This window comes from Gopherus flavomarginatus, chromosome 6, assembly GCF_025201925.1.
Source record: "Gopherus flavomarginatus isolate rGopFla2 chromosome 6, rGopFla2.mat.asm, whole genome shotgun sequence".
In the NCBI taxonomy this organism is placed as follows: Eukaryota; Metazoa; Chordata; order Testudines; family Testudinidae; genus Gopherus; species Gopherus flavomarginatus.
The window spans coordinates 81,283,390-81,296,776 of NC_066622.1; the positions used below are offsets into that span (position 1 = coordinate 81,283,390).

Here is a 13,387-nt window from a genome sequence, read left to right on the forward strand (position 1 = left end):
AGCTGATGTAAATTAGCCCAGTGCCATTGAAACTGGTTAGCTTTTATTTCTAAACCAAAAGCTTTGAAAATATTTTAAGGCTAGTCATAAATAGCTAGGGAGATGATGGTATTGTACAAGTGTTTTGTTCAACTGAAGTCAACGTTATGTGGCTGACTTACACCAACTGAGGACTAGAGCAATACCTTAATGTCTTAATTGAAATGTACACACAGCTGCCATGTCATAACCAAGCATCTTTCCGGTGAAATGCTCCTAAAGAATGTCTTCCTTCTGCAGAATTCTTTTAATCAGGACCCCCAGATTGTGCTTTGTTTGAAATAACCAATCAAATAAATAAATGCTACAAAAGAGGCTGTATGTACTTTGCATTACATCTAAATCAAAAGAGACTTTGACAATAAAATGTTGGCTCTTGCTCCAAAAGCCCTCAGAGAAAGGAGTTAGCTCTGCACCTCTGTCACCTGACAAGTGAATTCTCTAGTGTCATGCACTGATGCTGTTCCATCATATGGAACTGATTGGATGCTAATTAATCCAGCTTTGGTGGTGAAAGAGGGTTGTACTGGTAAATTCAAAGGGATGTGGTTATAAGGGATTTGGAGAGAGTTTTAATAAACACCCCCTCTCCCGCTGCCCCCCACCAATCAATGATCACTCTGCAATTTAACCAAGCTGAATTAATTGGGAAGATGACTCTTTTTATATGGGCAGTTGTGTGCTGTCCATGAAACAGAACAAACTGAGAGTAGTGCTTCAGCAGAACCTCAGTAGAGTGTGGACATGTTCTCACTGATTCTGCACAGGACACAGCATCTTGAACAGCACTCTTGGCAAGCAACTGCCTCATTGCACAGGACGTGGCAAACCCCATTTAACAAACCAGGCAGCATTATGGACCATGGTCAAGGTGCACACAACTAGGAAGACAGCAAGTATGGAGTGAATTACAGAGGGTCCGCTTGGTAGTCCTAAAACTGGGAAATGATTTTGTTTGGTATTTCCTAGGAGGGTCAAATTCTGCCAACGTATATCCTGTACACCCCACTTCCCTCCCTCCCCCAATCAGCATAAATCAGTGAGGGCACATGGCGTAAATCAGGGTGGAAATTGACTTTTGACTGTGAGAGGGAAGACTTTCTAATTTTAGTCTTCTTTATATTTAACTTTGGTTAAGAGACTCATTAGCTTCTAAAAGAAGCTTAGTTCTAAGAAAATAAAGAGGAAGTTTTCTCTTTTGTTTACCTTCCCAGCTGAGTCATTGAAAAAGTTCCACTACGCAAAGTGCAGTTCCTCCTTAGCACTGGTTAGGGTACTTCCCTCTGTGATTTCCCCCTCCCACCTCCTGGAATTTACAGCAAGTCAGCTAGCAAGTTCAAGTGTCAGTAGATGAAACAAATGTGATGGTAAAGAGGATGTTTTGTGAGAACCTGACTGGAATTCCCGCCCGCCTCCCCCCAACAGCATGCTCAGCGAGATGAGCAAAATCCCCTCTCTCCAAGACACTTTTGTTAAACAAGCCTCTTGTGTTTATGACTTCTAACAGCTCACTCATATGTAATCAGTGGGAGAATTAACAATGGCTGCTCTGAATTTAAAATAAAACCATGCAGAGTTTGGACCCTTCAGAAATGAGCCACTAAAAGGATTGTACAGGATGGCGGGTGCTACTGGCTTATACAGAAATGTTAACTGCATGCTGTTGCATTTTAATACCACTGGAATTCTGTTGGTCTTCCTGGGGACAGATGGATGGAATCCCATCTAAAACTCACCCTTGTACTCTAAACGGCATCTGGAGGAAGTTCTCTGAATGCAGACCTCTTTTTGAGAAATGGGTAGCAACTCCAGGTTTTCCTCCCCGCCCCACCAAATTTGGTATCCAGCCCTTACTGAAATCTTTACCAGGGCGGCTCCAGGCTCCAACACACCAAGTGCGTGCTTGGGGCAGCATGCCGCGGGGGGCGCTTTGCCGGTTGCCGGGAGGGTGGCAGGCGGCTCCGGTGGACCTCCCGCAGGCGATCCTGCGGAGGGTCTGCTGGTCCCGCAGCTCCGGTGAAGCATCCGCAGGCATGCCTGAGGGAGATCCACCCGAGTCATGGGACCAGTGAGCAGCAGAGCACCCCCCGCGGCGTACCGCCATGCTTGGGGCGGTGAAATGTCTAGAGCCGCCCCTGACCTTTACCTTCTCTCCCTGAAAACTCCAGCTGCCAGAATGCACGATTTACATCCCAGCTCTGTCACTGAATGACACATGTATTGTCCTTACATAAACCCAAATGTTTAGGTGTGTGGGAAGGGGGAGGTGCTTTACAAATGACTGGATTTAATCCTGTCCAAGTTTTTTTTTGGTACAAACTGTGGCATACAGTTCTGGCAGTGGAAAGTCTACTAGGAGAGGAGATAGAGTTAGCAAAATGGCAGATGTGCTCTTTGCTGGAGGCAGGTAGCTAAAAAAGCAAGTGTGTAATTGAATATTTGGGTGGGCACAGATTCAGCTCATCCTTACTGTAACCTCTGCCAGCATAGCTTCTGTGGATCCCCTGCTGTAAATTCAAGCTCCTCCCACACCCACTCTGTAAAATAATCAGGCAGGGCAGCAGCAGGATTACTGCCTGTCCTTCAATTTCAATCACCTTTTGCCTCTGAGGTATGCAATTTTATATCTCCCTGTGCAGCATGAATTAATTTGGTCCACTGTTAAAAGTGTTGAGTGGTGTAAATCAGTGTAGCCAGCTGGCGGGGCAGATCCTCAACTGGTGTAAATAGGCACAGCTCCACTATCTGTTTTTTCCACCAGGCTTATTTTAATGATGATTATCTTGACTGTACCTTCTTGATTTTGAATTTGGGGAAAATTTCAGATTCATTTTCACAGCTACAATGGTCTGCTGCATATTCGCATAGATTTAGAATAATATATTTATTTTGGTGTGTATGTTTGTCCATGATACATGAACCCCCCTACACAGGCTGTCAGAATTTGTTTTCCTCACTGCTCAAAGCTAGGAGTCTAATGCAAGACAAGCAACATTACCCAGCAAGAATACAAGTGTGACAAAGCTTATCAGTTGCTTTCACTGCCTGATGAAAACAAGATGTTCCTTCTGAATGCAACACTGAAAACCATCAGCCCAGAAAAATTCCTGTTTCATGTTCATGCTGCTAAAACGCAGTTCTGTGTGATGGGTTTGTGATGATGCACACATCTGTGATAACTGATAAAAATCAGAAAATTTGGGCTAGTAATTTCGTGGGAGGCAGCAACTTGCATGTGTGTTTATTGAGCACACAAGAAATGTATCTGCCTATTCTTTTGATAGCTTTATTTCCTGTTCCTGTCCCTTTACGTCCCTGTTCAAGAGACAATAAGATTTGCCATATTTTTAATATCCGTAGTAGTAGTCGTATTATGGTAATGCACAGCCACCCTACTGAGATCGAGACCCTATTGTGCTAAGCATTGTGGGCCAGATTTTTAAAAGGTATTTAGATGCCTAATGCCAACTGATATCAATGAGAGTTAGACACCTAAATACCTTTTGAAAATCTGACCCTGCATGTGGCCCGTGGGGGGGAGATCCCCTGCAATATGTATAATTTCTCCTATCTGTCTCTGAAATGTTCTTATGCTCCAACAGAATGTGATGGAATATAATGGTAGCAACATTTTTTCTCTCTAGATGTCCTCATGTCTCTCTTTTGAGTGTTAACTAATGCGTGGTTCACGCTTATTAAACATAACACTCCAAACATAGCATTGCCAACAGCCCAGCTCCTGACACTCGGTGTCCTGTACTACACAATGGGGGATGAGCGACATTCCCTCTCCTTGTCACTTGGCTAGAGTAGCAGGGGTGCTAGTGATCAGCACAGTTCAACTGGCAGAGCTTGTGTTGCGTCTATGCTATACCGGGCTCACAGTTCAGCACTGTTATCAGTCCTGGGTTTAAGTATTAAATTCACAATCTTCTTTAAGAAGAATGCAAATGTCTCTAAGGGTATGTCTTCTCTACCTGCCGGATTGGCAGGCAGCGATCAATCCTGCAGGGATCAATCTATCGTGTCTAGTCTAGATGCAATGCATCGACCCCAGAGTGCTCTCCCATCAACTCCTGTACTCCACTGCCGCAAGAGGTGCAGGTGGAGTCGACGGGGAGCAGCAGCAGTCAACTCACCGCGGTGAAGACACCATGGTAAGTCGATCTACGTTATTCACATAGCTGAAGTTGCATAACTTAGATCAAATTTTTACCCCCCCCCTCCCAGTGTAGACCAGTGCCAAAGGCCCCTTCTCAGCTGGTGAACTAACTTGCAGGAGAACTGCACTGATTTACACTAGATGAGGAACTGGGCCATAGTATCAATCGAATGAGTGAAATATCTTAGAGAGACAAGGTAGGTGAGGTAATATATTTTAGTGGATCAACTTCCGTTGATGAAAGAAACAGGCTTAGAGCCCAGTGTAGCTTGAAAGCTTGTCTCTCTCACCAACAGAAGGTGGGCCAATAAAAGGTATTACCTCACCCACCTTGTCTCTCCAATATCCTAGGATCAACATGGCTACAACACTGAAATATTTTACGTATGTGCAGTAGATAGAAACACACATTTTTTCTAAATATTAACCTGCTGTGTTAATATGCTAGCAAAGAGGCAATAAATACTGTAGAGTTGTTTCCCTATAACAAAACACCACCTCTAGATCTTGGTCCCCTTTTGTAGCTAGCAAGTAGTAATTTCTTGGTACCGTCTAGCTATTAACTTTTGTCTTCTCTATGAAGGGCTTGATCCAAAGTCAATGGGGTATTTCTACTAACTATAGGTTTTGGATAGGTCCCATAGGAGGACAGAGTTTGAAATGTGAAGCAATGTGAATGTTCAGTGTATCACCGTTATCCGTCCCTTGCTTCCTTGAGCACTGAATTTACTCCTTTTATTTCCTTTTAAAAAAACAGTCTTTAGAATGAAATATGTGGCTAGATAGATCAAATCTATTTCATAATCAAGCTACAATCTAACGTTTCAGTGCAAATTTTAATATCTCCTTGGATTTTTAAAACAAGTTAGATTGGTTAAGCTATTTAGGGCTGGAGACTGTTTCGTTACTTTGCTTGTACAACACCTGTTACAATGGGCCTCTAGTCCCTGTGGCTTTTAGTCACTCTGGATATTACTGCATTTATTTAAAAAAAAAATCTGACCATAATAGAAATGGGTGATTTTCCCAGTTCACTAGTAGTTAAAAACCAAAGCTTTCCTTTGAGGCAATATTTTTACCAATATGTTTCACCAGCTGATTTTATCTGTAAGCAGTATTGTACTGCTGCTCTTTCTCTGGGTCAATCACTTTTGGTCTTGTCTAAATCTCATTGGAAAGTTGTTTGTTCTTTATTGACAGTTAATAAGTGACTGACATATTACACCTGATGTCTTAAAACCTACCAGACTGTCACTATTTAAAATTAGCCAGCAGGCTTGAAGATAGCGCAGAGTGTTTGCCTTTCAGTCTACCACTTACATCTTGACATGATTTCCCCTTTTTCTGTGCTACTAGGTAGAAACATCAAAAATGTAGGAATGACAAGCACCATGGTGCATAACCTCAAAGCCTGGCCCCCTGCCAGTGTTTCAGCTCATACGCTACCCAGACAACAAGTGAGCCAGCCCTTTATTTTATAATTTGTTTATGCAAATCTCTAATCAGAAAGTGATCAGATCTGTTGTAACTTTTTGTGCCAGCTATTTTCTGCTGCAATAGCACTTAATTAGGAGATGCTGGTGGAACGGATTTTGGCCAATGATACCCAAAGGAGTTATGATTGGGTGTGCATACAGTGACTTCAGTTTAGAAGTTCTATGATGTACATGGAATGAGTTTTTACATTCCTACTTTGCAGCCAAATAGAGCAAATCATTTGCAAATGCTAATGGGCCAAATTCATCCTTGATGCAATACCAATGGAAGTCTGTAGGTCAAATTTACATTGGGGCTGGAAGAAGTGCAGTAGTGTAACTTGCATTAATTTGGTATTCATTGGGCATGGAAAATGAGTGCAATTTACACTGAGGGAGAAGAAAGGGTCGGGGCCATAGCAAAAAAGCAACTTACAGGAGGGTGCAAAGTAGCTTTCCAAACACACAAGCTTTCATTTTCACACCTTGCTGTTAACTGAGTTTCCTTGATGCCTATTTCCAACTTATCAACAGGTCTGCGAGCGTGGGTGTTCAGAAAGCTAGCTTCTCTATTTTACACCTTCCTGCTAGTTGATTTTCCTGCTACATCATCTCAGTACATAAGCTACACTTGTTTTGCATACCCATTTAATGCCTAAATTGCATGGGTTATATTACCTAACAACTTCCACTCCATGTATAACATACATTGCCATTTAAGTTACCAATACATTTGGCTTAGTGCTTATTTGCTGGTGTCTTCTGATATGAATGCACTGAACTACATTGCTGTCTGCAAAGAAGAGCATTATCTTGTACTCTTATTATCCATAAACCTTAAATAGTCCATATGTGAATTCTGAAAGCTTAATTACCGATAGCAGTGAATTTCACTCTTGTATATAGGGATGGCTTAAATTGTTGAGGGTCTGATTCAGCAAAGTGCTTAAGCAATGGGACTATTCAAATGCTTAGTTATATATGTGCCCAAGTTCCTTGCTGAACTGGGACCTGTTATAAAAGAATTGGCTCAGACCATTGCCCAGAACCTGAACTGAACCTAGTCATTTAGAGCTTTGAAAATATCTATTTATATGGCCCCATTTCTGTGCCCCTCAGTACATCCCAGTTTCAACGTGAAGTATGAAGAGAAGACATTCGTCCAGTGAGAGCAAAACTGGAAGTGCCAGCGGATTTTAAGCAGCATATCCGCTACACTTTCTCAGAGAGTCTAACTGACTTCCTGCATAAAACATCATCAGCAGCCTGCAGCCTTTCTCATAGACTTTAAGGCTAGAAGGGACCATCATGATCATCTAGTCTGACCTCCTGCACATTGCAGGCCACAGAACCTCACCCACTCACACCTGTAATATGCCCCTAACCTCTGGCTCAGTTAGAAGTCCTCAAATCACGATTTAAAGCAGGAGCGATGGAATCTCCCTAAAAATGCCGGGGGGTGGCACTGGCACCCAAACCATGGTCCTGCCTCTGTGCTGTCCCTTGCCCTGATGCTGCCCCGCCCCCCCGCTCCCCGTCACTCATCCTTATAGTCGGTAAAAAGTGATGGGGGACCATGGCCTTCCTTGTTCTGGTGCCCCTGGTTTCAAGACTTAAAGTTAAAGACACTTCACCATTTACATTACTTTAAACCTGCAAGTGACCCACGCCCCATGCTGCAAAGAAAGGCTAACCCCCTGCCCCCAGGGTCTTTGCCAATGTGAAAATTTCTTCCTGACTGCAAAATATGATGATCAGCAAGACCCAACAGCCAGACACTTGGGAAAGAATTCTCTGAAGTAACTCAAAGCTCTAGTGTCTCATCGGCCATTGGGGATATTTGCTACTAGCAGTCACAGATCAGCTACATCTCATCATATCATCCCCTCCATTAACTTATCAAGCTCAGTCTTGAAGCCAGTTAGATCTTTTTACCCCACTACTCCCCTTGGAAGGCTGTTCCAGAACTTCACTCCTCTAATGGTTAAGCTAGGCCTCCCAACGTTGGTATATCGCAGAATGATTAGGGGAGCTGGAGTAAGATGGTCAGCTTTGGGAGCAGTGGTCGTGAAATTTGGTGGCTCAGGAATGCAGTCTGGGGCTAGGTTGCTGCCAGACAAAGAGTAGAAGCCCCTTTGGCATGTTCTCTTCTGTGGATCAAGTTTGGTTTCTTACAGTTCTGACTGACTGACTGTGCCAACACCTACTGCTAAAGAAACACTGATGGAACAGAACCAGCTTGGCAATGGTGGGAAGTTAGGAAATTTTTGAAAAAATGGAGCGGAGATCCAGAAAAGCTTGTTCTTGTGAGATTTCTGTTATAGCCATGGTGGGCTGGGGGGTGGGAAGATAGAGAGAGTTGGGATAAATTAAAAGATGTCAAACTTCTGGATCCGCATTGGAACCTCAACCTGCTTGCTTGCTACGTCTCACCAGTATCCACTAGTGTTACCTGCTCATTGAAACTGAAGTCAGTGGGTGACTAGTAGGAGCTAAGGACTGTAGAATTTGCCTAATGGTAAACTGAAGTCCATGACCCAGAACAGTGCACCTCTGTGCTATATACAGCTTTTCAAAGGGTTTAAAAAGCCTATTGTATTTTAATATTCAATACCTCCCACTGGAAAAAGAAGCCACAAGTGATAGAAGGGCCTCAGCCCAATGAGCTTAATGGATATCAAGGTTCTATGATCAGCCAAGAATTAACAGTGTTTCAGGGAAAGAAGCTTAAGCATGAAAGTCTTTAGTGAAATATATCTGTCAGAGTATGTTCTATGCACTTTTAGCTTAAAAAAGAAAGGAAAATAAAATGCACAATAACTTAGTTCAACACAGAAACAAACTGTTCATTTACCTTTTCTGCCTCAGACCCAATCTCAAGCTGCTGCTTCTGCTTAATGCAGATCTGCCCCACTTTTGCCAGGAGCTCGTGTGGGTGGATGAAGACTCGGGAGCTCAGTAGGAAAGTGAAGATGTAAGTCCTCTGCAAGAAAGGTGTGGGGAGGGGGTGGGGGGAACAAGTGAGAAACCTGAGCAGAACAACAGATGGAACTTTCCCAAGGTTAAGCTTTCTGCATATCACCTTCCCCAGGGATCAATGCCGCTTCCTAGCTCTACTGGTACAATAGGAAGAAATACGCTATGTTTCAGAAGCTGTTAATAGAGCAATTTTTTTCTGATTCCCAAACTATTTGTCACGTCAAGATACCAAACTAATATGCCTAAGTAGTTGTTCTTCACCAAAAAGACGAACGACATCTGTCCAATGATGCTAGCACCCCATTTTGAACACTGTTATTTATGCTGCTTTGTTTCTTTAAGAGCAATTGTTTTTATTTGACTGCCCAAAACCTATTGCAAGTTAGTTCCAAACCACAGCAGTGTTTTTGTTTCATGCGTGTTTTAACTTTCCAAGCTCTTTCCCACAATCAGTGTTACAGGCTTGGGTTCAATTTGCACTCATATGACAATATTTCAATTTTAAGCCAGTAAAACTCTTCGCTTCCTTGAGGCCCAATTCAGATCCCTTTGAACTTTTATAGCACTATATCAATGCTAAGCATGAGTTTCAGACAGGCAGCTCCACTGATTTGAGCTGGATATACATTCAAGTGACAGAGGGTAATATTTGTCCCATTTGTTTTTCTAAACTCCTAATGCACAAGTTTCATTTGTGACTTGGCTTCTCTACAGGCACGTTCAAATGTAGCCTCATGAGGACTGATAACATCTCCCAGCTTATTAAGCAGCACAGTCTAGGTTGCCTTTACTGTTACTCTTTGAATTCTTGACTTTGTGTGGGAATTGGAAAACTGTTCTCAACTTGCTTAAACCTGAGCACATAAATGACCACATTTGCAATGTTTCTTGTTAATTTTGCGTCAGGTTTACAGGTTTATTTAAGGCAGTTAGTCAAAAATGTGGCCTTTGTTGTATTAGCTGTCTACTAGACAATCAGATGAACTTGTCTATTTTCTTCAAAGCACGCACATTTTAAATCATGATGGTCTCTTTATCAATTCAAAGAAAAGATGATTTTTCTCTCTAATTACAGGCAAATAGGCTGTTAATACAGACATTTAGTTTCATGATGTCCATTATGCACAGTGTTATAACATTTTTAGTAGAGCAAATCCCTCTGCAGCAAAAGAGAAAAGGAAGCTTTTATGAAAAAATTGAACAGAAAATGACTGTTTCTTGGGAATGAGAGCATTGTAAACTGAATAGCATCAGTTACAGAACTGCTTCTATCCCCTCTTGAGGAAGGGGAACAGAGCTAAATTACAAAGGGTGTGCTTTAATAGTTCATTCTGGTTCTAGAGATCTGGTTTCTGTGATGCTCCTGTGCTTAGAATGGAGAGTTTCACTAGTTTCAGTAATATCTGTAGGCCCAGACTGAACTTTTAAAGGTCTGTATCCACTATGGATGGACTAAGGAAGTAAGGAAGACACAGCTGGCTAAATCTGGATATTTGGGATCTGACACTTAACTGCTGTAATACAGAAAAGCTCTGTTGATCCCCATGGGCAGCTCTGTCCTGTGCTCAGGCTCAGGTGGATGTTAGCTCAGGTGACTGGATACTCTTCCTGGAGTGAGAGGAAGCTGGTTATAACATTTCTGACATATTGCAGTTCAGGATAGTTTACAGGCCATTCTTGCTTTGGCATTTTGCTCAAGAACTTTTTTCTTATATTTGCAATAAATTATGGAAGTTGCACATGATTCCTTCACATGCGCCTGGAAGTGGTTATTACTCTGCTGCCAATCTGTGATGAAAGTTTATAAGCATAATTCTTTGGCAGTGGGTGCTCTATATTTATGAGATAATTTGAAGTTGGAATGAACCCCAACCTTGTCCCACAAATAGGAAAGGAGACTCAACAGAGTTACAGGCCAACGTCTCAGATCTGTCTTCTCACGTTCCATACAGTATAGGCCTAGCAAATGCAACAGGCAGCAGTGCTGAATGTGAGAAATAAACTTCAGAGTGCCAACTCAAAATAGTTACACGTGAAAGTACTGTTGTGGTGTGTTATAAGCCATGCATAGTTCGCTTCTATTCCTGTTGTTTTTCCCCCTTACAGGCAAATTCTGCACTCACAACGTGATCCCTCTGACTTAAAGCAATGGGCACGCCCTGGTGTAATTGAGGAGAGACTTTAGCACTTGGGTGCAGCTCTTATATTTGTAACTGGACTGTGTATAAATTCTTCTTCTGCAAATGGGTCAAGTCCTTCTTGCTCCACTCCCTCACCTCCCATTCTGTGAATTACTAGAGAAGAGGTGTGAAAGGTTTGGCTCTCCAAGTCCCCTGGGTTTTCCACAACTGCACTTTTCTGTGAGGGGAGGAGGGAATATTGTTGAGACTGTCAGGAAAGCTACCTTTATTAGGTTAGTAGAAGGCAGTTGAAATATAAGCTGCACTGTCCTATCAATGACCTTCGCTCTGATAAGCTAGGCCACATTCTTTGTGGCAAGATATATTTTAGCCTTGCACACTAATTCTAGTCTAGGTCTCTTCCTGAAAGTTTGTGTGCTGTGGGATACTGTTTATCCAGAGTGACTCCGAGATAACCATACTCCAGAATACCAGTTCTTTAAAGTCCTGCTGTAGGCTGGGACTAAATCCACATCATAACGGCTCTTGTGGTGTTTTTTGTGGTTTGTGTTAATACAGTGCTCACAAAAGTGCAGAACTCGTACAGCCAGAAATAGCGCGGGCAATGTATATCTATTTCTAACTAGGAATAGCCACACCGTGCCAACCCAGGCCTTCTCCAGAGTTTGAGCTGCCTATTTTTTGATAGGAACAAAATCCCCCATGGCATTGGTTTTGCCCAGTATTTACTGGGATCAGATTCACAACAGGTGTAAAATGGAACAGTTGCATTGATGTCAGTAGAGAGATGCCAGCGTACACCAGCTAGGAATCTGGCTCCATTTGTCCAGGCTTCTTGATCTGATTCTGCTGTAATTTATACGAGTGCAAAACAGGAGGAAATCCAGTTGAGTAATGGGAGTGCAAAACTGGTGTATGTGAAAACAGAATTAAGACCCTTCTCTCTTTCTTTGAATAATGAGCCTCTAGGGTTGGGTCTGGTCACTGCCCACCTCATCCTATTCCATTGTGTGTTGAGTCTAGGTTGAATGAATGAAATGAGTCTTCCTTCCTGCCCCAAGTATGTACATACTCACTCGCTATCTGGTACAAATGTCTTAGGTCCTGTCTATGTAGGGGATTTTGGTGATTGTTACAGCTGTGCTAGTTCACACATCCAGTGGAATGGTCCACACCAGTGTAAACCATGACTCTGACCAGTGAAGCATACCTCAGCTTTAAAGCCCTTACTAGATGGTCCCACTCCCATTGACTTGAACGGCAGTTGGATCAGACTCCTCAGTCTGTTAAACAGACACCATTGCCCTAAAAGGTGAAAAACCAGTGTGCTGGGGGCTTAGATGAGCTCACCTAATCTTTTTTAGTTTGTGTGTGAGCCATAAACCAGGATTTAAATTGGAGACCTCTGGAGGGAAAAAGCTGTTGTTTTGAACCAGCTTTATTTAACACAAGCAGACACGTGCACACACCCATAGGTGCTCCCTCTTTTTTTGATTAAGATGGCTTGGACCAGGAAATTCAGCTATGTAGCTAGCTGGTTTGACAAAGAATGATTTAAAAAATGCTTCCTTAAATGGTGAGGTTGAAAGTTATGCCCCAATGCTGGTAGGTATTTGGAAGAAGATGAGGAAAATTCCTCTCAGCACTTAAAAACAACTTAAGCTGACACAAAAGGGGTTTGTGCTTTACAAGAAAAAAAAGGAACCAGATTTCTTTAGTTCCTAAAGTTGTTGCTAAGAGACATCCTAAACTATAAAAAGGACAAAGGGAGAGAGCAAGACTAAAGAGGCAACTGTTACTTTATGACCCAAGAATGTACTGATGTCTTCTTGAGGAAAAAGGAAAAATATTTTCCTTGTGCTCTTGCTGCTTGATCTGGAACTTCTTATTTGTGAAATAGTTGCTTGAAACTTTCTCCTGCTTGGGCATGAGGATTACAGACCAGTACATTCCATTCCTAACCTCCAGTACGCTGCTGTCTCATGAGCACACATTTTTCTATGCACCAGAGAAGCTTCTGTACACAAACAAGCCTCCCAGGAGCAGCACACAAACATAGGCCCTTATCTCGCCTCTCGTCTCTCTCCTGCTGACCTCCATCTACAGCTCTGCCAAATGACAGAGAAGTCTTGTGTTGCTTGAAACCAGAATGGAAAAATACTGTATTTTTTCCCCATCCGGTTTAGGGAAGGATATTGGGATCTTTAGCGTAACGTAGACACAAAGTGGAGTATTTTCCAAGCAATGTGCTTGGGGAAGTTAGTTCAGAGGGTTTGGTGAGAACCAGGTCCTTTTCAGTGATTTACAAATGTGCCATTGCTGAACTCAGAAAATCTATACTGACATTATTGATTGTTGCTTTAAGCCAGTGGTTCTCAATCAGGGGTACGCAGAGGTCTTCCAGGGGATACCTCAACTCACCCAAATATTTGCCTAGTTTTACAACAGGCTACATAAAAAGCAGTTGAGAAGTCAGTACAAACTAAAATTTCATACAGACAATGACTTGTTTATACTGCCGTATATACTATACACTGAAGTATAAGTACAATATTTATATTATAATTGATTTGCCATATAATTATAAAATA

At 42.3% G+C, this 13,387-nt stretch overlaps 1 protein-coding gene across 5 annotated transcripts in view; it reads right to left on the reverse strand.

The window, feature by feature from the left end:
- Positions 1–13,387, reverse strand: part of RASGEF1A (RasGEF domain family member 1A) — a 268,679-nt gene that overhangs the window by 17,688 nt on the left and 237,604 nt on the right. For all 5 annotated transcript variants that reach the window (XM_050960666.1, XM_050960662.1, XM_050960663.1 and 2 more), the window contains one exon: positions 8,531–8,659. In XM_050960666.1, the coding sequence (XP_050816623.1) occupies positions 8,531–8,659 (129 nt within the window). The remainder of the gene's footprint in view (positions 1–8,530; positions 8,660–13,387) is intronic.